The sequence below is a fragment of the Miscanthus floridulus genome, chromosome 4, assembly GCF_019320115.1.
Source record: "Miscanthus floridulus cultivar M001 chromosome 4, ASM1932011v1, whole genome shotgun sequence".
In the NCBI taxonomy this organism is placed as follows: Eukaryota; Viridiplantae; Streptophyta; class Magnoliopsida; order Poales; family Poaceae; genus Miscanthus; species Miscanthus floridulus.
The window spans coordinates 120,523,248-120,549,476 of record NC_089583.1 but is presented as its reverse complement, the minus strand read 5'-3'; the positions used below and the strand labels follow the sequence as shown (position 1 = coordinate 120,549,476).

General features: G+C 45.0%; 3 protein-coding genes and 1 long non-coding RNA gene across 4 annotated transcripts; 3 read left to right on the top strand and 1 right to left on the bottom strand.

Annotated features, from left to right (window-relative positions):
• The first annotated feature begins 357 nt into the window (after positions 1–357).
• Positions 358–2,615, top strand: LOC136550571 (uncharacterized). Its single transcript, XM_066542182.1, has 9 exons — positions 358–488; positions 659–778; positions 870–937; positions 1,167–1,275; positions 1,367–1,435; positions 1,519–1,576; positions 1,821–2,056; positions 2,202–2,253; positions 2,336–2,615. The coding sequence occupies exons 1-9, from the start codon at positions 486–488 to the stop codon at positions 2,401–2,403; spliced, it is 783 nt and encodes a 260-aa protein (XP_066398279.1). The 5' UTR covers positions 358–485; the 3' UTR covers positions 2,404–2,615.
• Positions 2,616–2,843: 228 nt separating this feature from the next.
• On the bottom strand, positions 2,844–5,705 carry LOC136550570 (uncharacterized). Its single transcript, XM_066542181.1, has 7 exons — positions 5,048–5,705; positions 4,506–4,583; positions 4,270–4,412; positions 3,780–3,850; positions 3,558–3,653; positions 3,312–3,404; positions 2,844–3,224 (listed from the first exon to the last, which is right to left on the bottom strand). The coding sequence occupies exons 1-7, from the start codon at positions 5,501–5,503 to the stop codon at positions 3,142–3,144; spliced, it is 1,020 nt and encodes a 339-aa protein (XP_066398278.1). The 5' UTR covers positions 5,504–5,705; the 3' UTR covers positions 2,844–3,141.
• Positions 5,706–5,783: 78 nt separating this feature from the next.
• LOC136550568 (UDP-glucosyltransferase 29-like) lies at positions 5,784–8,418 on the top strand. The gene has a single exon (XM_066542178.1). The coding sequence runs from the start codon at positions 6,872–6,874 to the stop codon at positions 8,306–8,308; it is 1,437 nt and encodes a 478-aa protein (XP_066398275.1). The 5' UTR covers positions 5,784–6,871; the 3' UTR covers positions 8,309–8,418.
• A 2,619-nt stretch (positions 8,419–11,037) lies between these two features.
• Positions 11,038–16,425, top strand: LOC136552902 (uncharacterized). Its single transcript, XR_010782889.1, has 4 exons — positions 11,038–11,101; positions 12,752–12,821; positions 15,087–15,162; positions 15,261–16,425. It is a non-coding gene; the product is annotated as an uncharacterized lncRNA (long non-coding RNA).
• Positions 16,426–26,229: the final 9,804 nt, after the last annotated feature.

Here is a 26,229-nt window from a genome sequence, read left to right as displayed (position 1 = left end):
TACACGAGCATCAAAACAAGGCTTTAAGTGGATTGGGATAAAATTTAGTTCAAGTTCCACTCCGATCCATCCCAACACATGTAGATTGATATGAATTCGATTAAATCCAAATAAGACCTAGAAGCCTTTTTTTTAGGGGAGGCCCAAAAATCTTTTGTACTTAGGAGGATCTGGGATCCTGATTTTACAGCGACAAACCCGGGCGACGCTTAGGATAATAGTACTAATATTAATTAACGGAATTCTATATGGGCCACACGATACAGGCCCAAACGCTAGGGCCCGCCTATACGCACAACCTAGGGCATCAGGAGTGTACAAGATCTCAAAAAGCCCATCTATCTTTTCTTCCTCTCGCGCAGCATCGCCTTCGCCTCCCAGCTTCCGCCGCCGCTCGCACTACTGGTGCCCTAAGCCCCGATATCCCTCTTCGCCTCTCGTTTCTCCTCCCCCACCCAAAACCCGAGCTTCAGGGTTCCGCCGCCATGGTAAGCCCCCTTCCCTTCTCCGCGCCGCCTCGAATCTGAGACCTCTCCATGCCCCTAGCTAGCCCTCATATGTCTCAATCTTACCGCTCTTCCCATTTATTCATTGTTTTTTCGCGATTTTTTTTACAAGTTTCGTGCTAATGTTTTCCCGTGCACGAGTGTGATTGCAGCCGCAGGGGGACCACATCGAGCTTCACCAGAAGCGCCATGGCAAGCGCCTGGACCACGAGGAGCGCAAGCGCAAGCGTGAGGCGCGCGAGGTGCACAGGCGCTCGAAGGATGCCCGCAATGTACGGTTCTGATCTGATAAGTTTACGCCCTTTTGGTTTTGTTGTTCATGTGCCCCTGTTGTTGATGATTGCGTGCCTTGTGCTGTTGTAGTTGCTTGGTGCTAAGGGCAAGAGGTTCGCCAAGAAACGCTATGCTGAGAAGGCGCAGATGAAGAAGACGTAAGTGCTTGTTTGCTGCTCCTATTTATGTGTTGATAATTGTGTAATAGATCTGAGCAACTTTTGATGCATGGATATTTCGAGTAGATGATGTGACCTAATAAGTTTATTTACCAAGTCGACTAGGGGTCTTGAGCATGAAAAATTCTGGACGTCACCGTTTCAAAGTCTTACTTTCTGGCTGCAATTGTATTTACGTGGGTCTCTGCTTGAATTGGCTCTTTTGCAGCCTGAAAATGCACGATGAATCAACTAAACGACAGAAGGTTGATGATGATGTCCAAGAGGGTGCTCTTCCTCCGTATCTACTGGATCGTGATCAGACACAGCGTGCCAAGGTGAATTACTGTTCTTGGCTTCTCTCCAGCTGACTGTGATGCAGGAACATTTTGTGGCATTGATTGATCACTGATGTCTGGTGACATGTAGGTTCTCAGCAACACAATCAAGCAAAAGAGGAAGGAAAAGGCTGGCAAATGGGATGTTCCGCTGCCAAAGGTGATTCTCAAATCTCAACACAGCAAACCCATTTCTGGTTGCTTCATTGAGTTATTTTCTACTCACAATTTTTCTCCTTTCAGGTCAGGCCCGTAGCTGAAGAAGAAATGTTCAAGGTTCTACGAACTGGCAAGCGAAAAAGTAAGTGATGATGGGATCTGTTAATGGATGTGGAATTTGATGCCGTTTAAAGGTTTTATGTGGCATGCCAAATATCTGTGTATGTATATGCTTTGTGGAACTGTGATGTGCTAATGAAACGTTGACAACTGATTTGAGCAACCAGTGTGTTCCATCTGCTAAGAGTTCATAAATGTTTCATAATATAGGACACAAGATTTTCCTTTGGTATGAATAATTTAGCTGATCTTTTCCGTATATGCAGCCAAGCAGTGGAAGAGAATGGTTACTAAAGCCACCTTTGTTGGAGCTGGATTTACAAGGAAACCACCGAAGTACGAACGGTTCATTCGGCCAACTGGTCTGCGTTTTACCAAAGCTCATGTGACTCACCCAGAATTGAAGTGCACTTTCAACCTTGACATAATTTCTGTGAAGAAAAACCCAAATGGTCCAATGTACACTTCTCTTGGTGTTATGACAAGGGGAACAATCATTGAGGTATGCCAAGCATTTTTACCAGTAGTACTCAATACTCCGTGTAGACTAGTTAGTGACTATATTAAGTGCTCGTCATGGTTCATTGATATTATCTCTTTATACCCCCCCCTCTCAAAAATTGCTGCTTACAATGGTCCTCTTTCAGGTAAATGTCAGTGAGCTTGGTCTGGTAACTCCCGCTGGAAAAGTTGTTTGGGGTGAGAAATCTGCCAACTTTGCGCTCCTTTTGCCCAACCTACATTGAATCCTGTTCAATAAACAAAATTTCTTGTGTTGCAGGGAAATATGCTCAAGTTACAAACAACCCGGAGAATGATGGCTGTATCAATGCTGTTTTGCTAGTGTAGAGCCATAGTGAGATTTTGTTTATGGCGGTGAATCGTCCCATTTGTATCCGCTCTGATATGATATTTTTTGACTGATGTCATGTCTAATCCCAGTAGTTTGTTGTGCACTCTGGGCATAATGAACATTCTGTATTCTTGCTGTGTGCTACAAATGACCACTATTATAGCCTGCTATATGAAGTTGAGTAATACAAATTAGCAGTATTCTTGCCTATCAGGCATTCAGGCTATCACGTATCTGCCTCAAAAGTCAAAAGTGTTAGTCCTTCCGTTCCAAATTAGAAGATATTTTGGTTATTATAAAATCATTTGGTTTATCTAGATACATTACCTTTATTGTACACTTAGATATACACTGTGTCTACTTGCATACCAAAAGCAATGTAAGTCAAAATGTCGTATAATTTAAAATTGAGGGAGTACTATCCAAAAAATGATGATCATTCTGCACAATGGCACTAGGATGTTTCAATCAGACACTCTGACATACTTGGGGTTTGAAAGGTTTCAATCAAATATAAAGTACACGGAATACACAAAACAATATACTGTAAAACTTTACAGCAAATCATTGCTTCATTGAGCATTTTTAATCAAAATTAATCAAATAAACATGTGAAATACACAGCAATCGTCATGGAACAAATCATTGCTTTGGTTGACATGAGGATGATGCATTGACGTCCGAAATGAAATAAAATCACACCGTGGGAAGACGAATAGTCGTGCAGAGAACTTTCAGCAAATGAAAACTCTATCTACGGGAGCTGCATTTGCCACATTTAGATAATTGACATCAACAGCGACCTCCCCAAGATCATCTGCATAAGTGTCAAGAACTCAGTTAAGTTACCTATCATGTACAAACGCATAGCACATTTCATGCCAACAGAGTTCCAGAACCTAACCTTCGTATACTGTTCTTACAATTTGAACATAGTCACGTATCATCTCTTGATAGATAATTCCATCAGGATGTGCGTCCAAGACAACTAATGCTCCTGTAGCATATTGTAAATTTTAACCATAATGCTTAAGTTGTGCATAGAAATAGGGACTCAAAACAGATTAGATACACAGAACAGGCCTGATTTATTATCAAGAAAACAGCAAGTTAGAATACATGAACAAAGCTGAGTGCTCAGTAGCCCTACCTGGTGCTAACCAAGCTTTTGTCTCATTTGATGGCAAAGGTGCTAACCAAAGGACATTGCGCAAATTCATAGAATCATCATATGGTACACTAGATCCTGTAAAGTAAGGAGTGGAAATTAAATTCGACTAAGTACTTAAAGTACAGTGCCCCAATACAGCACCGACAGCAAAGGAAACTAGATTATTATGCATCAAACCAAAAAGAATAATATAAAATTTACCTGCTTGGCAATATCCCAAATAATATGGAAACGATTCCTTATTAAATGCTGGGTATTCTTTAGCATGGAACCTACATAAAAAAAGAATCAATCATGAGTAAAACATCAATATTTCTTTGCATACACTTGACACATTTTGCCTCAAGTATATTAAATATTTCTAGAGGGATACATATTAAAGATGATATATTGATATGATTTATGGCAACCCTGATATCAAACTTGACTTTGCTCCATATGTGGTTAACTCAACTACTAAGAGCTTACAGGAGATCCAAGTTCCATCCTTTCCCCCAAGAAATTCTAGCTTCAATTTACTGATGGTATGTCTGTAGGTTTTAGTTCTAGATTGGCACATGAAAGTAGATAAACTGTAATGCCACCCAAAAGACATCTAAACCAGATACATCTTCTATAACATTTTACTGAAGGGAGATCTGATAGTAGAAAGTCTGGGAACAAAGCCTAAGCAACGATTCAAGGAACTTACAGAATTCCAAGCCGTCCTGTTTCAGATGCAAGGAAAAGATGGCCATGGAACAAATCATAGCGATTCAGGGATACATTTAATCCAACCGAAGGTCCCCGTGCCACAATCAATTCAAACAAGAATGCAAAATATGAATTGATCTCCTGTTAGCAACACAAAGGGCGCAAAACACGTGAACAAAATGCGGAGCCTACGATTATAAGGAAATTCAAGTGTGATTTGAGCTAAATCAGGACCTCGCTGGCAAACCGCCTCCCATATGGTGTTCTTGTGAGTTCGCATTTATTCTTCTGGGCCACCTCAACATCTGGCACCTATTGCAATGATCGATTTAGTTAGGCAGTAAAAAAAACCATAGTTCAGTCGCGGTTACTATTAATCCTAATGTGCGATCTTAAAATTAAACTAGGGCCAAGGACCTAGACTTGTCTGTATGTACACCAACGAATTACTTGAAATTGTTACAAAATGTAACTCCAGGATACCATGATTCATGATATTAAAAACTAAGGAGAAAGCAAAGCCAAAGCCTAATGGTGGTGTCTGTTCCTATTCAAATACTTACACAACATAAGATAGTCAGAACATGGCCAATCCCAGCTTCTGGTCAGTAAACCCAAATTGAAACTGAATTATGGCTTGCAGCTGCGCACCATCGCGTTTATCATATTAATCTAAATTTCTTGCTACACTCAAGATAAATTTTCTTTTTGCATCCTCATCCAAACATTTTTATTTTCCCTTTGCCCGAATGGGAGAACTGAGCATAAACACTCACCGGCAGCATTGTTGGGTCGAGCGCGCGGTGGATGGCACCGGGATCGCCTCCGGAGTCGACGGCCAGCCGCGCCAGCTCCAAGACCGGGGCCGGCGGCCACATCACCATCTCGTCCGCCTCCGCCGCCCCCGCATCGCAACCTTCCAGAAGGAACTTCCGGGGCCCTCCGCGGCTCCAAGACGATACCTTTGAGGCCGTGGGGTTTGCGGGGGCGAGGAACCGGAGGCAGGCGTGGAGCCGCGAGGCCTCCGCCGCCGGCACCCGCGCCGCGGCGCGCGGGCCGGCGAGCATGGAGAGGAGGTCCGCGGCTACGGCCTGCGGGGAGCTGGCTGATGTGCCGGGCGAGGACGAGGAGGAGGAGGAGGCGCAGCAGGAGACGGAGAAGGAGACGGCGAGGGAGATGGTGAAGGCCAGCTTCAGCGACAGGGGAGCTGGCCGGAACCGCAGGAGTAGCATCCTCTGACCTCTGTCCCCTCATCTGACGCTTGTGTTGCTTGTGCTATGTTACTGAAGATGACCGATCGAAAACAAGGGATGGTGCACTGCGCTTGCTACTGCATCCTCTGCAAACTTCAGTCTATTGCGAATTGGAAGCAGAATTGCAACGGAGCGTTTTATCATATGCGGTGATTTGGAGACGTTGATGCACCATCAATCGTGAACATCGTGGACAATTGTTTTTTCAGTCGTGAACTTCGTGGCGTATAGGAGTATTTTATACTCCTGGTTTGGACAATGCTTCACGGGAGTACCTTTTTTTGTTGTAAAATAAACAAACTAATAAAGCAAGCTCGAGGTCTCGTTCATGTCGTGATCGGAAGAGATTCGTCTTGTAACATTGATGAATCCATAGGCAAGGCAATCCGAATCCGGAGTGCAGTGTCCAACTAGGCTTACGGCTGCGACTCTGCGAGTGCTGCCTCTTCCGCTTGGCGAACAACCGCCGACCGTCTAGTGGATCTCGCACCGCCCAGCCGACAGACGGGCGTCTCGTGGCGGCGTCCGGCCGGGCAAGCGGAGTCGCCGTGTGCCATCTCGCTCGTGGGGTGCAAGCAGTTGCAGAATGCCGGGCTCAGTCTGGATCGTTTCCGGCACTGGGCCACGGTGCCAAGACGCAAGCGCGAGCCATCCCGGACCGCGCAGGCCGGTGATCTCTTTTTGTGCCGGCGGCGAAACAGCAACTTCAACTTGGGGGACTTGGGTTGCTTGCTCCGCGTAACGTCCAATCGAAGCGCACTTGGACTCGCTCAAGATGGTCTCTCATGTTCTTCAGTAATTCTTCGATCATATGCTGTTCCACATGACGGTGACCGTATGGTGATTGACGAATAGTGGTGGATGAATTCTGTCGTTCTGTGTGCAGGGTAGCTGCCATCGTCATGGGTCGTGATTTTGTGACGAAGCAGCTCACGGCTCTCTAGAGGATTTGGAAACCGGAGGTCTGCACCCTGTAGCTGTAGAAGGCTGACTCTGCAAATCGCGCGCCATCTGGATGCTGGAGCCTGGAGCCATGGCGGCGGACCGTCAGAAAAAGAAAGCACACCGGGGACACCTACCTCCTGGGCAGGCGCTCCTCTCCTCTGGAAGGTGATGGCAGAGCGTGACACGCGCGCCAGCTACGTGGCCACCGGTCAGGGACGACCCGGCCACGTCGCGAAGCCGCCATGCCACCTCCCCGCATCGTTTCGTCCCGCACCCAGACCCCGTTCCTGCATATAAGCCACGCTCCACGTGCTTCCGATCATCGCACCGCACCTCCAACGCACGAATCGCCATAGCCATCCAGCTCGCCGATCACACGGCTGCATCCATCCATCGACCGCCATGGTGCAGGCGGAGCGCGAGCAGCTGAGCGTGGTCATGTTCCCATGGCTCGCGCACGGCCACATCACCCCGTACCTCGAGCTGGCCAGGCGCCTCACATCCGCGGACCGCCGTGCCGCCGGCGATAACATCGACGTGACCGTGCACCTCGTCTCCACGCTCGTGAACCTGTCGGCGATCGCGCGGCACCAGACTTCACGGATCCGCTTCGTGGAGCTCCACCTCCCGGCGGCGCCGGACCTGCCGCCCAAGCTGCACACCACCAAGCACCTCCCGGCCCGCCTCATGCCGGCGCTCAAGCGCGCGTGCGACCTCGCCGCGCCGCGCTTCGGCGCGCTGCTCGACGAGCTCCGCCCGGACCTCCTCCTCTTCGACTTCCTCTACCCGTGGGCGCCGCTCGAGGCCGCGGCCCGCGGCATGCCCGCGGTGCACCTCAGCACCTGCAGCGCTGCCGCCACCTCCTTCTTCGTCCACTGCCTCGGCAGCGCCCGCGCCGGCCGCGCGTTCCCGTTCCAGGGCGTCGGGCTCGGCAGCGCCGAGGAGGAGGCCAAGTACACGTCCATGTTCGCTGTCCGCGACCACCCCGACGCCCTGGTCCCCGAGCGCGACCGCCTGCTGCTCAGCCTCGCGCGCTCCTCGTGCTTCGTGGCCATCAAGACGTGCGCCGACATCGAGCGACCCTACATGGGCTACCTCTCCGAGCTCCTGGACGGCAAGGAGATCGTCCCCGTCGGCCCGCTGCTCGTGGACGACTCCGACGCCGGCGGCGCCGGCGCCGGCACGTCGTCCGAGTCCGACCGCGTCACGCGGTGGCTCGACGGCCAGCCCCCCGCCTCCGTGGTGCTCGTCTCCGTCGGCAGCGAGTACTTCATGTCGGAGCAGCAGCTGGCGCGGATGGCGCGCGGCCTGGAGCTCAGTGGCGAGCGGTTCTTGTGGGTGGTGCGGTTCCCCAAGGGCCCCGAGGACGGCGACGACGCGGCGCGCGCGCTGCCCCGCGGGTTCGCCCCGGCGCCCGGGCGCGGGCTGGTGGTGGAAGGGTGGGCGCCGCAGCGCCGCGTCCTGGCGCACCCGGCCTGCGGCGCGTTCCTGTCGCACTGCGGTTGGAGCTCCGTGCTGGAGTCCCTGGCGGCGGGCGTGCCGATCGTGGCGCTCCCGCTGCACATCGACCAGCCGCTGGGCGCCAACCTGGCCGCGGAGCTGGGCGCCGCCGTGCGCGTGCCGCAGGAGCGGTTCGGGGAGTTCCGGGCCGAGGACGTGGCGCGCGAGGTGCGCGGGGCCATGCGCGGGGAGGAGAGCCGCGCGCTCAGGCGCCGCTCCGCGGAGCTGCGGGAGGTGGTGGCGCGGAACGACGCGGACGGCGCGCAGGTCGACGCGCTCGTCCAGCGCATGGCACGGCTCTGCGGCAAGGGACAGCAGCGAGTGGCCGTGCCCAACTGAATTCCGTTGCGTTGCGCCTTTTCTGTTTCGTTTGCTGAGTCCGTCTACTCGTCACCGAGTGTTTTAAGCCCTTCCCACACTCAAGATTATCTTCTACTGCATTTTCTTCCTCCTCCGACGTGTCGCTGCCGCTCCCGCCCACCGCCATATTTCCCTCCCCTGCCACCATCATGGCCATGGTCGTCCCCATCCCGACCGTCTCCTACACTGTCAAAACCGTAACTGCCGTCCTCCCGTCGTTCCCATTGTCTGGCTGGTCTGTCTCTCCTTAGCCCCTTCTATACTTGTGGGAGTTTTTTTTTTTAACTACGCGCGCTGGAGTTGGAGAAAAAGAGAGAGGGAGGAAAGAAAAGAGTTGGAGAAGAAGAGAAAGAGAAATGGAGGGAAAAATCGAGTATTGGATTGCTCTAAAACCTTTTGAGTGTTAGATAGCATTTCTCTTTTTCTTTCATCAAGTGCCAGGACCGTCTGTCTTTCTAAGTTCCAATTCGAGAACAAAATTGATTGCACATGGGCCATGGCAGCATGGGGGCATGGGCTTCTTGTTCTTGCTGTATATAACGCACTCAAAAGCCTAATGAGAAAATTGGTAAATTTTCCGTTGGGCCTTTCGGCAATTCGGCCTAGTCGCATGTGTCACTTATGACTGCCCCTACTTTTATATATACTCGCTCTCCTCCAAAATAGAAGTCTTTCTTACTTTTAAAAAAATTAATTTTTTAACATTGATCAATTATATATATAAAATATTAATATTTATAATACATAATTAGTAGATCATTGATATAATTTTTATAATAAACTTATTTAAAGATATAAATGTTGCACATATTTTCTGTAAACCTATCTAGTTAAAGTTGAGAAAGTTTTAGACTTTCTGGATGCGGAATGTAATTATTTTCTTTTTTTTATCATGGAATGTAATTATTTTCACATAGGCATCTCAATATTTCAGGACAAGAAACATGGTCATACTGGACATTCCTGACTGATAAGGGCAGACCATACCTTATGGCTCATGCCCATGGGAAGAAGACAACATAGCTGATGTCATGCGCACGGACCCAAGAAAATGCACAAATATTAGACCTGTTCGGTTGGCTGGTTCGTATCGTTGCTGGTTCGTGAAGAAGTATTGCTGGCTGGTTTGTGTGAGAGGAAAATACTGTTCCGGCTGAAAATTTACGATCGTTTACGACAAGCGACAGTCAAACGAACAGGCTGATTGAGATGGATTGGGTAGTAGAATATACTTCATCCGTCACTAAAAAAAGAATACAATTCTCATTTCTCGACGAGTCAAACAAGTTCAGATTTAACAAAATTTATAAAAGAAAAGTATTAATATTTATGATAGTAAATAAATATTATTAGATTTATTATGTAATATATTTTTATAGTAAACCTATTTAGACATATAAATTTTAATATTGTTTTCTATAAGTTTGAACAAAACTTAAGAAAGATCGATTTTGCTCCAAACCTCGAATTATATTTTTATGATGGAGTGAGTTTACTAGTGTGGCCGGCCAAACACTGGTTACGAGTTGGAAAAGGCTACCCGTGTGGTGAGGTCTCTAATTAAAACAGTCTTCAATTGAAACTCCATCATTCTGTCATTCTTCGAATTGTATAATCCGTTAGGGTCTTTTTGTCTAACTAACTAATAGTTAGCTGCTAGTATAAAATTAGTTGGTGGGTCTTAATAAACCCAGTTAGTAGATAAGCTAGGTATTAGCAAAGCGCACAACTAATATCTGTCTCATTTAGCTCGACAAACCAAGGTAATTGGTTGTTAATTAATCAAAATGTCCAATTTGCTGCCATCAATCCGCCATCCCCTTTTCTATGGATGTGGAAATCAAAATTAAGTCCAGCACCTGGCTTCTATTTCGATTCAAACACAAGATATATTCTGCGTAGAAGGAAAACAATTAGAAGAGGGTTATAACTGTGTTATGTGCAACAATGATATTGAGGAAACTTCACTGCACCTGTTCTTTGAATACTCTTCTAGTGTAACCTGATGGTTTAAGCTTGGTATACAGTGGACACCACAAGGCGATTCATCTGTGTCGTTCCCTTCCCGCTTGCACCCTCTGATCATGTATTGGCTAAACACTTTGTAATCTTTGCATTGTGCAATCTCTGTAATTAGGTAATTCCTCTAGTTAGCACTCTGCTGACTTTCTTGTAACTTGTTCCTGTTCAATAAATGGGCTGGGGAGCAATGTTCCATGGTTTCCGGTTAAAAAAATAACCAAAATGTCCTCTCACCAATTGATAAGAATTACAACAACTAAATATTAGTTAAGCAATAGTAGAAAAACAGAGATATTTTTTCTATAAACCAATGCTTCAACCATCTATCACCAAGGTGGGATCCAAACACCTCTTAGCTAGGACTAGCAGTAATAGCTAGCCAGCTATACTAATCGATCCAGAAACACCTCTCATTCCAAACTCCAAAAGATTGATAAAAACTGCAGTAGTTGGCCCTGGCTGGGCTGCATCCTCGAGTCAAAAGATTCCTCTGCCTTTGAAGCAGTGTAATTCCCATCGGGGGAAGATTCCCCTGCGTGTGAGCTCGATCATCAATAACGCCATTGCCATGGTGCCAACAACTAACATCGTCGCTCATCAGGTTAGTAGCAAATTTCATTTCTTCCTGTCTCTTTTTTTTTACGATTGTTTTTGCCATAGATTCATTATTATTTCCTTCCTGACTATCACTAGGTCTTCAAGAGAAATACCGCTGCCGGCTGCACTGTAATTTTTTTTATCAGAACTCCGGTAAGCAATACTCCGTATAGCACACGTCACTTTGTCTAATCACTTATAAATAGTCAAACAACAATAATATTTATTACCGCTGCGATTCAACCGTGTATCTTCTTAACTGGAATTGTTTCCATCTTAGTAGACAAACAACAATAATATTTGTGGCATTAAAATTTATCTCTTTGAACTTTTAAGCTGTATTAAATGTTTCTTATTCTGATTTGTTTTTTTACATAATTTGTAATCAATGATACCAGAACTTTGTTGAGTATGGCTCTGTTGCCGTTTTCATTAATTTCTATTGCAGTAGCTGTGACCTATGTAGATGTCCTAAAATCTTATTTAAAGAATTGTCCGTCTGTTATTTAAACATCATGTCACACCTTTTATAATATAGTGTTCAATCACACTTTCAGTCAACATATCCTCTCTTAAGTCTTATATTTTGTTACATGGCAGCATCGATTTTATTCAAGATATATTATTCATTTTTGTTGATGTCATCTCAGAGCACCATCTATTTGCAGATATACCAAATATCTCTGCAGTAGGCCATATATTGTTTTCATTAATTTCTACTAAATTTATTGTACATATTTGTAAGCGGTGGATATGACAGGATGTATTCAATTAGGTTTGTGAAGGCATTGTTTTTTATCACCTTTCCACAATCTCTGCATCAATATTCAGATTGATCGGTTGCAGCTTGAAATCCAGAAGCACCCTCATAGCGAAAATGCATAATATACATTTCCTTGCCTTGACAAAGGGGCTGTTCGGCCGTGATTTCAGACAGAACAGTATTTTTCCCTCACAACAATCAGCCGGAACAATATTTTTGGTTTATTTTTCAATCCTGCCGAACAGCCCCAAACTGATCTGTCTCCTCCCACACACCCCTTTAACCTTGTTCCTTTAGATCTCGTGGTAACATGGATATTGACCCTTTTCCGCGTGCATTTTGTATAGTTATTTTGTGCTGATACGATAGTGTTGATGCCTTGTTAATGAAAATAGTTATACTGAGCACACGTCCATTCTTGAAATATGTTTGCTATATAAATCTGAGCAATGCCGATTTGAACTTAGCAGAAGTCTTTATGTGTAGTTCTTTAAGTCTATTAACTTCACTCTTCATTTTTAAATTATCTAGCTATATAGCATATAGAGCCTGGTGCAAGCGGTAGAGTCTTACCACCGGTGACCGGAAGGTCCCGGATTTGAGTCGCGGTCTCCTCGCATTGCAGAGCAGGAGCTCTCTGCACTAGGTACGTCATTTTTTTTTAGCTATATAGCATATGGTTTGAACATAGCTTTGATATAATCTCGTTGTACTGGTCTATAGTTCAATTGTTTTGTTTCACTTACTATGCAATACTAATATCACCTTTTTACAGTATAGTCATTATTCTTTGTCATTATATTTGTTGTACTTTACTTATGTATTTTAGACTCAAAAGTATATAAAAGCTCTGTAGTCTACCTGTCCATATACTACTGTAATGACTCGTTCAGTTTGTAATTTTTTATTTTCCCCTTTGTTACTGAACCATGTATCTCCTTAACTTTATTATCCTTCAATTCTTATTTTTACATATTTTGAAACATATATACGCCAACTTTGAATCTCTAACGTATTTTGTTTTATATTTCTTTTTACAGGTCTCCGGATGTCCTCAATCTGTTTTCAGTGACCTTGGAGCTACTGCATATACTTTTAATCACAGCACCGGTAAGCTATTACTTTCGTTTTGAAAACACAATACTCCTCCACTTTCGCAATACCGAATATGCATCTTTAGTTAGCATTTAGCAGGTACACTTCTAATTGTTCCTTTGTAATAATCTATTTAGTACTTCGGAATTGTCAATTTTACCTGCGGTATAGTATTTTTTGCTATGCGCTGATACATTGATTTTTAGCCTTGTGATGTGAGATTTTTTTTTTTTAATTTCAACACTTTTTAAAAATTAATTTTAAATCTAACACCATCAATTTTTTATTTCCAAATCTAACACTTTTGGCCGTGCCATTGCCATGGCGCGGCCAAATGCCTGTGTCGCGTCATGCATAGTGGCGCGACAGGAGGATGACGTGGCGAAGACCGGGGGCGCTGACCGGTGATGTAGCAAGGTCTGCCGCATCACCGATCTTGGTGCGGCGGTGACGCGCCACAGAGCGTGGCACGGCAAGACCCGGGCGGGCAAGTGAGTGGATTGCCCTGCCAGGCCACTAGCGTCACCTGCTGTGCTGTGCGTAGCTTGGCTGCTTGAGCCCTGTCACGTCAAGGATAAAAAATCAATCATGGTGTGCCTGCGGCCGCGTGCGGACTGCAGACTGCGGCGTTCGGCTGCTGCATGCGCCCCCTCCCTCAGGACGCGTGGCTGGGTTCGCAGCGTAAGTTGTCCTCGCACTGTGAGTCAGTGACGGGCTGGCTTTCAGCCGCGCCGCGAGGCTGAGCGCGACGTGACGTGACGGAGCGGCGCACGCTGTGAATTATCGTTCGGCGCAGAGCACCACGTCCTGTACGGCAAACTTGAATTCAGGTACCCCATGCAATGGCACAAGTGGTGTTTCCACACTGATGCCTGCCCTCGTGGTGTGAGTGTGGCTCATCGGAGTAAACAGATCGATTATTGGTTCGCATAGTACTGTATATGTATGTGCAGTAGCATTGTTTCATCACTCACTGCCTGTAGTTAGGCCCTGTTTGGTTTTCTACATGCGCTCATAAAATTTATGTCACATCGAATATTTAGACACATGCATAAAGTATTAGATATAAATTAATTATGAAACTAATTACACAATTTACGATTAATTTACGAGATGAATCTTTTAAGCCTAATTAGGCCACGATGTGACACATGGTGCTACAATATATATATGAAAATGATAGATTAATCAGACTTAAAAAAAATCGTCTCGCAAATTAGCCTCCATCTATATAATTGATTTTGTAATTAATCTATATTTAATGCTCTTTATTAATATCTAAATATTCGATATGACATGAATTTTACGAGCCACTAAAGAACCAGAACCAAACACCCCGTAGTAGTAGCTGCTCTGTCTGATTGGCAACGCCTGCTCCTACACACCACACTACAGTAGTCTCCCTTCACTTCACCTTCACCTTTGCAGCATCGGTCATTTCATTTTCAGCAGCTGTTGAGCAGTAGCATCGTGTACACCTAGCTCTGTTGTCAAATCATGCAGTAGATGCAGTAGTCAAGGGGCTTAGATAAATTTCATTATCGACTTCGAGGCGCCTGCTGCTGCTGTCGATTTCATTGCGTTAAGGTGCCTCCTTTCCTGCAGGCCTCGTCTCGGAGACAGGCGCCGGGGATGGGGCGCGGCGAGCTGGGGAACGGCGGACGAGGAAAGAGAGATGTGTGCCGACGCGTGCTCGTAGGGGCTTTAAATGCGTGGGATTTGACCGCACGCAGCAGCCGCACGCCGCAGTCCGCAGTCCGTACGCGGCCGCAGGATAGGCTGCCACATCATGATTGATTTTTATCCTTGACGTGACAGGGCTCAAGCAGCCAAGCTACGCACAGCACAGCAGGTGGCGCTGGTGGCCTGGCAGGGCAGTCCACTCACTTGCCCGCCCGGGTCTTGCCGCGCCACGCTCTATGGCGCGTCACCGCCGCGCCAAGATCGGTGACGCGGCAGACCTTGCCACGTCACCGGTCAGCGCCCCCGGTCTTCGCCATGTCATCCTCCTGCCGCGCCACCATGCATGGCGCGGCACAGGCATTTGGCCGCGCTATGGCAATAGGCGCGGCCAAAAGTGTTAGATTTGGAAATAAAAATTTGATAGTGTCAGATTTAAAATTAGTTTTCAAAAAGTGTTAAAATTAAAAAAATATTCTGATGTGAAGACCTTATAGTCTAGGCTTTAAAAAACTTTCTGATGTGAATTCATCCATTCTCCATTACATTAATGCTTCAAATTTAAATTCCACTGTGCAATGACAAAACTTTCTGATACAGGCTTGAAAAAAGTGGAAAAACTGAAGTTTAGATACTGTAATTGCATCACAGATTCAGATATGAAAGTATTTATCAGGTAGCACCTCTCCTTAACTGATTGTTGTAAAGTGCATATCAGTATATTGTAACTTACAATGATCTCCAAGGCTAACAAATAGCATTTTCCTTGTGCAGATCTCACGAATTTGATAGAGCTACAGCTCTCTTCCTGCAGAATCTCTGATTTTGGTGTTTCTTATATGAGAAGTAACTCCAAGAAACACGAATAAATTTCTTCAGTTTTTCACTATAATATTTGGTTCTTGTACATGCCCTTGTGTAAGGTAGGTGTATTTTTATTTTTGACTAACTCATTGCTTTTATTTGTTCCGTAACCATGAACGTTTCATTCGAAGTTAGCAGTAACTCATTGCGTTGTTCTGGGGTCATTCAATTCAGCTATACACAAGTTAGGTATTTCTTCTTCTGTATTTAACTACTACTGTCTTTCCAAAAGAAATTTGCATTCTGAGACAGCTTCTCTCTCTAAAATATCCATATCACGCCTAGGTGATAGCAGTATATTTCTAAGGCACTTCATGGTGTTTGCTTTTTTCCTACCATGCAAATCTAATCCGGATTCTGAGATTTTCTTTCCCCTTTTTCTTATCAAATCTTCTTTTGAAAAACATTGTTACCAAACCTTTTTGTGGAAATTGTTTTTCTGTTATTTTTTCTAATTCATATCGACTAATCTTTTTCTTCTAGAGGTTCTCTGTTCTGCTAGTCTTTTTTTTGTCGGTTCAGCAACTGTTTGTTTCTTTAATTTTTTTGTCCACTAATCCATATTCAAAATTTTATCCTTATATTCTACCACTATCCTCTTTATTATATTGCAGGATATGATTTAGATTTAGATTTAGATTTAGATCTTCGTTCTAGACAAGGTTAGTACAATTTGTGGTGAGCAAACAAGGAACATTGTAAAGACTGCATTATGACAAGTTAGCCAGAGGGGAGTGCTTGAACATGTTGCCTTAGAGCTACTTTCTACCTTTTATCTATAATTGTTTATAGCCATGCCAGCACAATTTGTTAGTCCCTCGTACACAGGTCACCCAGCCTCGCACTCACACCCAACCAAGTTCCTCTATTGAAGTATGTGCTTGCTGGACCAAGGTCGACACTGTAGCCTGGACGCTGGAAGGAAACGATGGCCAAATACCACAAAAGTTGAAGGATACTATGATATATAAACATGCTGGAGATTCTGTAGTTTGGTCTGGTGTGCAGACTGTTTTCTTTAGCAGCTCTAGCCACCAACAAAAATATTGTAAAAATTGTTGTACCAAGTGAGCTTGTAAATTGAGGCTCACATCTATAACCTTTGAATTGCTTCTGTAACGTGTTTTCACGAATTAATTATCATCGGTTTGTCGTGATATACCTGAATTTTGCTTCCTGGAGTGTTGGTCCATACTTTTCACACATAAAAACTAACACCATGAACTAGTACGCAACATTTAGTTCATCATAGGTGCATGTAAAAGGAATCCAAACTTTTTACACAAAACCATGATGGTTAAAAAAGTAGAACAGGAGGAAGAGTAATTATAGAAAATACTGCAGTTCTAAAATGTGATCAACTGCAAGAAATACAGCCATGGCAACATCCCAAGTCTTGTGCTGTGCTGAGCATAACAATGGGGCTTTTTGGAATGCAGCTGCAACACTGGTATATACACAATGTGTTATGCTAGGTACTTCGATGGGAACTTCATCACAAGAATCCTAACTAAGGCAAGATTTCAGAACTGGATCTGATATGTACATTGACATGATCTAAGAGGAATATTGCAAACGCAATGCTACATTGACATTTGATGCTTGTACAGGATGCTAGTAGGCTGCAGAAAAAAAAATCATACTGAAATTTTGTAAGTATAGATGAAGAGTTGGTCTTCACCAGGGTGGAGGAAACTGAAATACAATATATGCAGTTGAAAATAATAGTATATGTGAATATGAAATAGCTACCACAAAGAGAAATCAGTTACATGGGGTGGCTTGAGTAATCAAAGAAAATCAAAATATAAACTGCACTGAAACTTCAATTAAAATGGTGAAATTCCGATCTGCGTACACGAGATATCTGAATTTCCTTGACAACAATTGACATCAGCTCATGTGCACTGGTTGAAAATCTGCAGAAAAATGTAGTGATCATAATTTGAAAGGGGTTAGATTGGGAGTTAATGAGCAAGGTAAGAAAAAACTAAATTATAATTTTTTTTGACCATATGCATTTTCTTCTGGACATGACGAGGATTAGAGATAATTAAGAATCACATAAAAAAGAAAACACATGTTAGTAAAAGTTTAGGGCGGTTCAGCTGTTCAGATAGCTATGATTTTTTAATGAAAGCAGTGTGATCGTAGTAGGAATGAACAGTAAAATAATTTAGATAAGTATAGGTACATTGGAAAATAAACATTAGAAGACCGCATAGATACACACCATAATTCATTATGAATCTACATTGGAAGATAGAAATTAGAAATGGGAGGAAGAAACTAGAACTGTAAAATTTACATACTTATAAGTTGTGGGGCCTTATAAACTGTATAACTAAATAGGTGAGTGTTGAGTAACTGAGGAAAATATTTTGATAACAAATAGAATGTATAAAAAAAGATATAAAAAAAGGTACAATGAGAATTGCAGACTACATGTGAGGAATGAATATAATTCTATATAAGCATAAGGGACTGTGACGAAATCCTAACATATGAGTATGTTAAGCCTCAGGTCCAGTGGCTCCCGAACGAAGAAGACCCCTCGACCGACCCTTCCAGGATCGCCCGGGGGCTCGGGGGCTATACCCATCGGGTATGCTCGCGCGCATCCTCTGGAGAAGAAACCCTGCCAAACCTGACAGACACCGAGAGCTCCTCCACCGTATCCCGTCGGCTTCCTCCTCTCCGATGAGGGGAAGGCACCACCGGCGGCGAGGCAACCTTAGGATTAGCACCGAGTTAACCCCCTACCAAATCTCTCTACAACCTGTTGTAACCCCTGAATTTTGGGTGCTTTTGAGTATAAGGATCATCAATTGCTGGACGTAGGATACCGATTGGACAGAACCAGGATAAACCGTTGCGTCCTCTCTGTGATTCTTGTGGTCTTGAGTCCACCCGAGCCACCGGAGACCCATACTCTGACACCGACTCGAACAACAATGCTTGCCGCGATTCCACCCCGCGACAGACTGTTTCAAAATACAGCTCTGCAAAAAAAAGATTAAGTGAGATTATAAGCGTACATTCTGAATAACAGATATCATTGATGATTTGTTGTACCATTAATAAAAGTTGCCAGATAACTGAGTGATGTACCAATATGTAAGAGGGGGTAATAAATTTAAAGAAAAATTAGGGTGAGCTGGTTTAAGAGGGAGTTAGCGCAAAGGGGATCTAGCAGAATTTAGAAAAGGAAAATCAGAACTATGAGAATAAAAAAAAAATATAGATCAATAGCTAAAACAAATAAAAAAAAAGGCTAGAGACGACTGGGAGAAAGATTACGGGGACAGAAGTAATTAATCTGTACAAAGACGACTGGGCTATCTGTCATTGCAGAAAATGATGATTTCTGCTACAAAACAGATGGATCCGATTATGATGGAGGTAAGCTGTAAAGGGAATCGGCGGCAAACTTGAAAGGAATCGTTGATAGAGAGAAATCTGGTTAAACTAATAAGGGGAGAAAGGGAAGAAAAACTTGAAACTTGATTTGAAGAACACTAAAAGGAGAAAGGGGAGAAAAACTTGAAACTTGATTTGAAGAACAGTAAAAGGAATAGTTGATAGATAGAAATCTGGTTAAACTAATAAGAAATGACGAATTTGGAAAGAAAGCAAGAGATCGACGGCGGCGGCGGAATCCCAAAAGAAAGGAACGGGAGGAGGAAGAGAATGGAATAGAAAAAAGAAAAAAAAATAGTACTACAGCAGAGGGGCTATTTGGTGAGAGACCATTATGGAAAGTGGGCTTCGATAGAATGCCATCCCGCAACGGGGCTTCGTCAGGATGCCATTATCAAGTGCGACACAACCGCTAGGATGCCATCCGAGGGAATTTGGAGCCTTTTATTCCCCTTTTACCCCTCCCTTCTCTCTTTTCCTTTTATGGTCGTGATTGGGACAGACGGAACGGGAGCCACGAACGGATCGAGCTCTCGGGCTCTTCTCCTCCGTCGCTGAGGTACCCCATGGCCGCCCGCTCGATCCGCCTTTCCACGCCCGGCCAATCCCCCGCAACCGCGCGCATGAAGTCCAGGCAGCACATGTGCTGATTGAGCTCATCCGTGCTCTCCTCGCCGTGTACTCTCGGACGACGTGCGTTAGATCGATCGTTTCTATGTCTATGTGATTGATTGGGAAACTGGGTATGCAACATATGCATATCTACATAGCGGGGAAACAGACGCAAATATTGATGAAAGTAGATATTTCTGGTTTTTTAAAAAAATATTTGTAGAGTTTTTTTTAGTTAGTCCTAACCCTAAAACTACTCAGGAGGTTCCACATTCAACCCAACTCATTCTTTTTTTTAAAGAACGAAACCAACTCATTCAATCCATGGTTAAATTTCTCCTAAACCACCGTCTTCTCTCTCTCCTTATCCTTTCCTTTCTCCATCCCGTGAGTCTCGTCCCCACACTCTTTCTTCTCTGCGCTAGATGCGACCGCTCAGGCAAGGCGTGCATGGCGCGGCGGAGGGTGGGTGCGCGGTGTGGCAGGGGTGCTCGCAGACAGGCGCGTGGTGGCGCGGCGCGCCAGCGTTGAGCTTAGCAGCACATTGGCGAGCGCGTGGCAGCGGACAGCGCGGGCGCATGCGATGGCAACCACGCGGCAGCAACCACAGCAGCGAGCGCATGCGAGAGCGTGGCAGCCGCATCGGTGAGGAAGAAGCCCTCGTTGAAGAAAAGACTCCTTCGCCCTCAACGCCAAATCTCTGATGGCCGTCGCCGTGTGTCCCTGCTCGGTGGCCGCGCCCGGCAACTCCTTCTCCGTGCCGGGTGGCCGCGGCCGCGCCTATCTCGACGGCTGCGCCCCACGGCTTCTTTCTCTACGTCTGTGACAGCGACCGTCTTCCCCGCTTGCGTGGTCGCTATTGAAGGGGAATAAAAGAGAGAAGGGAGGGGTAGAAGGGGAATAAAAGGCTCTAAATTCTCTTGGATTGTGTCGCACTTGATAATGGCATCCTGACGAAGCCCCGTTACGGAATGGTATTCTGTCGAAGCCCACTTCCCATAATGGTCTCTCACCAAATAGCTCAAAGCGGAGGGAAAAGCTGGGAATGCTGTTTCAGGAGTTGGGAATAGAATGAGGGAGAGCTTGGGAATGGGAAGTGCACAGGGGCTGCTGGGAAAAAGGAATTGGGAAAGGAGGACGTGGGGGGAGGTTTGACCAGCGCGGATCATAAAGCAGGAGCGAGCGGTGGCAGATAGGGTATGCGCACGCATGCCATTGATGTCGTATCACCTTCTGAATTCTGACAGCATTAAAGCTACTAGAGTCCGTTCGTGTGTCCTTAAACCTGACTTGATCTATTTTTTTTATCTGGAACCGTGTTTTTGTCTCACATTGATCACATGTGGAGATGTCTGGGTTTTATGCATTTGACGTCGCAACTTGCTCGAAACATTCTCAATTTTTTACCACAACCTACACATGCGATAACATGACACCTCGACAAGTTTCGTGATTTTCGGACTTCGTATGGACTTTATATAATTTTAAAACACTTTTCCGGCAAGTGGCTCGTCATGTTACATGAAGAAGATGCGCGAAATTTGATGCGAGTTCGTGGATAGAGACTCAACATACACCAAATACCATGAATAATATTTTTTGAAGCACTAGATTACAATATTCCATGCACTTGCAGTTCAAATTTGAATTATATATAAAAATTCAATATAATCAAATTAATCAACCAAATATAACAAAAAAAAACTAGAAAAAGCACCAAATTTGAACATGAAGTTGTAAACAATATAGGCGGGCCCAACAAAAAATTTGGAGTCAAAAAAACAAAAAAAAATTGAAAATTTGTCGAGTGCCAGCTTGGCACTCGGCAAAGACTGTCTTTGCCGAGTGCTGGGCCAGGGGTACTCGGCAAAGAATTTTTTAAAAAAAAATTCAAAAATGGTTAAAAAGTCTTTGCCGAGGGCCTAACGGTGATGCCCTCAGCAAAGATTGACGGCAGAGAATGGACGTCGTGTCATGCGGTGTTGCCGAGGGCCGGCCCTCGGCAAAGAATTATTGTTGCCGTGTGCTTATCTCTGCCCTCGGCAAAGAGTCTTTGCCCGAGTACTCGAGCATTTTTTCTCGGCAAATCCTCAGGCCCTCGACAAAGATGCTCTGTCCGGTAGTGACTAATGAAAGGACCTATCTGTCTACGTGGTCATGTTGAGATGAAGCATGAGATTGGGCAAACCTGGTGCAGTCTTTTTTTGGCGTGGACATAGGATCACTGCGCAAATTGCCATGCCTAGAGTAAATTAGTAGACAATTAAATAAGATAAGATGATACTCTAGAGTGGAGAAAAGCTAAGTCCCCGTTTGGCAGAGCTTCACTTCACTAGTGAAGCCATTTTTTTTTGCTTCAGCTCCACGAACAGCTCCACCAGTGGAGCTGAAGCGGTTTTGATAAACCATTTGACAAAATGGCTTCCCTGTGAGAGCATGTTTTTAGGGGCCTGGAGGAGGAGCCGGGAGAAGCCATTTTTTTTTGCTCCATCCCACCCTAAATCACTGTGAGAGCATGTTTTTAGGGGGCTTCACCAGTGAAGCTATTTCAGGCCCCGTTTGGCAGGGCTTCACTTCACTAGTGAAGCTATTTTTTTGGCTTCAGCTCCACGAACAGTTCCACCGGTGGAGCTGAAGCGGTTTTGGTAAACCGTTTGGCAAAATGGCTTCCCTGTGAGAGTATGTTTTTATGGGCTTGGAGGAGGAGCCGGGAGAAGCCACTTTTTTGGCTTCATCCCACCCCAAATTACTGTGAGAGCATGTTTTTAGGGGCTTCACAAGTGAAGTTATTTTACTTTACCCCGTTTGGTAGAAAACGGCTCCAAACAGCTCCTGAAGCCGGTAGAGAAGCCCTGCCAAACGGGGCCTAACATTGGCAGCGCCTGAGAATTTGCCTATTCTGTCTTATAAGATAATAAGAAGGTTAAGCCGAAGAGGAAGGGTCAGAAAAAATATATCATGTAAGACGTTTTTTTTGTGTGTAGACCTGGTGTAAAAGTGAGAATGAGTCTACTGAAAAGGACGAACATATATCCCGCACAAAGATAGATTGGATAAGAGAAAACATGTCAACATAGGTGATGCAAAACCAAGAAGACCATAAAGGAGTAACAGCAAGCGGACGTAGGCCAAAATTAACCTTTCACAGGGTAGACACTGGAGAGTATCTGGAATATGGAATGGTTCAGTTATGTGAAAACTGGACAGCAGGAATGCTAAAGTGTATTACCTCAAGGCATCATATCAGTGTCTTCACTGTGCACTTCCTCTGTACCACGTTTATTTTTCTCGGTCTCTGAATCAGCAATGTGGGAACATCACAATCAACAGGTAGATAGTAGGGCCAACAAATTAAAACATCACTTTGCATTTTTCCGAATGCCACAGGTACAACAACAGCACCATACCTAAGGTGTAGCGTGTAGTCTCATTAAAGCATGGCTGTGCTAAAAGGAAACGCTACAGATATTCATTTCTTGTGCTTTGACAGGCGTGATAACTGATTGCTCAGAGGTGGACTGAATGATGGATGGATTCAGTGTAGTGCTGTTATACTGAGAATATCCACCCCGTAGTAATTGGGTTTACATTGGAGGCCACATGAACCCATTGGCCTAGGCTGGAGGAAGTACATGCTTAATAGATTTTTTCTGTGAGAACTAAACAATATTATGAATATTCACCAAGAGATTTTTGATTAATCACAGGTACTATAACATATGTTTAGTAGCAACAGATTAGACCTTTAATAAATTTGAAGGAGAGGATTGGCAAATAGAAGTTTGGCCTCTCTGGAGGTCAGGCTTAGACCACAATCTAATTGATTTTTTGGTTTTTCATTGCTAAAGTTTCGTGGCCTGTGAATTTCTTTCTAGAAATAAAGGACTAAAGGAGAACTCAAAGATCAGTAGTCCACAACTGATATCAGTTAGCACACATGCCCCCATACTTGATAAATCGAAACCCAATAATGAACTGGTTCAACACAGTTAACATGGCAGGATTAGCATACCAGATACTACATAGTTGGGCTGAGCCGTTGAGAAGATATTGTCTTCATTTTGATTCAATTTCGATTAATCAATATGGTGAGGTCTGCACCTAAAACTTAACATGTGTCGTCGACACGGTGAGGAGGCTGCTAAACCGTATCCACAACACACAGACACCTAACTTTGGATAAATAGAGGGAGTAGCCAAAAGCCAAAAATAATAGAACATGTGGCTAGTAAATAAATCTCAAGAAAATAGGGCACAAAGTATATGGGCGCAGTTTTAGTTTTTTAGAACACCAATTTTGCGTGTTTACACCACCTGGATGGCGACATCCATCTTGTTGGACTCAAGGGGCCTGTACAGGCATCAGCGAGGTATTTGGGGTGAGCCCAGGCCACGACAACAGCAGGTAGCAGCTCTCAAATTTTGGAGAAGAGAAGAACAACAACAAAGGAATTCAGCACTACACTTCCATTAAGAAAACCTGTCTTCGAGGTACAACTCATACTTAACTGAAATGGGTGTGTGTTGTAAGGGCTCTTGCCCCTTTTTCCTTCTTAATACAAAGATATGCACTTCTCCTGCTTGTTCGAGAGAAAAAACATGGCATATGACATTGACATTTCATCAAACACACCAACAGCATAGAAGCAAATGGAGAAGAAGATCAACAGTTAACACACCTATTGAGGTCAATCATCAGAGGTTGCAACAAATCTGACCCATTATCTAAAGAAATGGGGAAGACCGTATACTAACTAATCGTAAAGCTAGGAAGACAAACTTGGTGACGTTAGATTGGTTGAGCCAGAGGACCTTGAAGTATTGACAGATGCTAAGAGACAGACCTGCATTGATGGAATGGAACTGACCAACATGACAAGTTGGAGCTCATGCCTTCTCGAGAGGTTCATCACAGCAGGTGGGTTGCTGCATCACGGGCATACGATGGGTCACGTCTCTTCTCATCTCCCTCCCTAACAGGGATGGATTAGCATCGAAAGGCTCGTACTCCGATGGTGGCCAAAATCAAAGGGGAGGACACTCAAAGGGAGGACACTGTAGGGCTACGAGGATGCTACGCTAGCCGAAAAACAAAATTTTCGACCTCATAAATCAGGATCTACTGCTAGTTATAGATCACGTAATTACCACTAGACGCGCAGGTACAGCGGAAGCGACTCGATGTAGTCGAACGCGTCGTAGCAGTGCCGTGCAGTTGCAAGGTCGTCCGTCCGTCCGTCCCCTTCGTGCGGTTCATCCTTGTGCTCCAGATGCAGCACCTCCGAGGTATCCACACGTACAGGGAGGAAGCGTCGCGCCTCCGGACTGCTAGGTCCGCGAGGAGCAGCAGGCGCAGGCGTAGGATGGGCGGCGGCGGCTGCCAAAAAGGCGTGGGATACCTAGCCCTGTTGCCCACCCCACTTATTTATAGGCGTCTCTAATGAGCTCACGAGTTGGAGGCCCATTAGTAACCCTAAGCCTTATCTAACTCGGATCCAATCCGAATTAGGCTTCCAGCCCCTTAAGCGTGCGACCCTATGGGTTCACGCATACATAGATATGGCCCGAGTACTCCTACTCGGCCATTAGTTGACAGCGGCCTCTAGCAAGGCATGTCAACTCCTATGTGTACGCAAAGATCATACCAGACGAACCACCACAAAACCACATACTTGTTATTCCCTTGCCTCACGATATTTGGTCCAACTCATAGGTTAACACTTAACCCAAGCACGGCCATGCATTTCTTGATCTAATCATTAGAGTGATCCAGTGATATCTCTCTCATATATAGAGAGGGGTAAATTCCATCTTGATTGTCTATGTCTCATAGCATGTTTCCCGACAAACCCGAAAACCACCTTTATAACTACCCTGTTATGGAGTAACGTTTGATAGTCCCTGAGTAAGTCGTTTCACATCTTGAATACATACAACAATCTCAGGTCTAAGGACATAACATACATGACGTGAATAGAGATAATAACAACATCTCACGTTGGGTCAGTCCAGCCCATGTCATACATGTGCCCACATTATTAGTTTGACATCTCCATGTCTATGACTTGTGAAACATAGTCATCAACTAATAATGTGCTGATCCATTATTCATGTGTGTCCTCACACGAACTCTGATCAGGGACAACATTAGAATAATCATACAAGTAAAAGAGTTTCACAAACAATTCACATAATTGCTAATCGATATAGGTTGTCTTTAATGGAAATTCAATGAACTCATAATATATCATGGATACAAAGCAATATAATCATCTCTATGATTATCTCTAGGGCATACTCCCAACATGATCAATCACGAGCCTGTACCTAGTGGGGACAATGGTGCTGGAGCGTTGATCATCGACCTTAGATCCTGCGCAGATCAAAGGGGAGGACGCCGCAGCGAGCACATAACATCCCCTTGATGATGTCGGGAAACAGTATGGACACCAGCACCCCGATATGGCTGGGCTTTTTGGAATTCGACCAGAAAGTGTGCTTCAGTGATTTGCCATTCTGTAACGGGGCTTCGTCACCTTGCCATTACAAAACACGACCCATCCGCCAGAATGCCATTTGAGAGCTTTGGGACCCTTTTTTGCCTCTTTTGCCCCTGTCTGTTTCCTCTTTCTTTCTCTGGTGCTCGCACAGACAGAATGGAGGGCCATAGAAACGGATCGGCTGCTGCTGCTTCGCCGAGCACCGAGCAAGGCACCCCCATGGTGAGCACCCCCCATCCACGGCAAGCCCCCCCACCACCACAGCGAGCACCCACCCTCACCCACGGCGAGCGGCCCCCCACAGTGAGCCCACTCAACGTCCCCATGCCCCCAGCACCCAGCGCCTC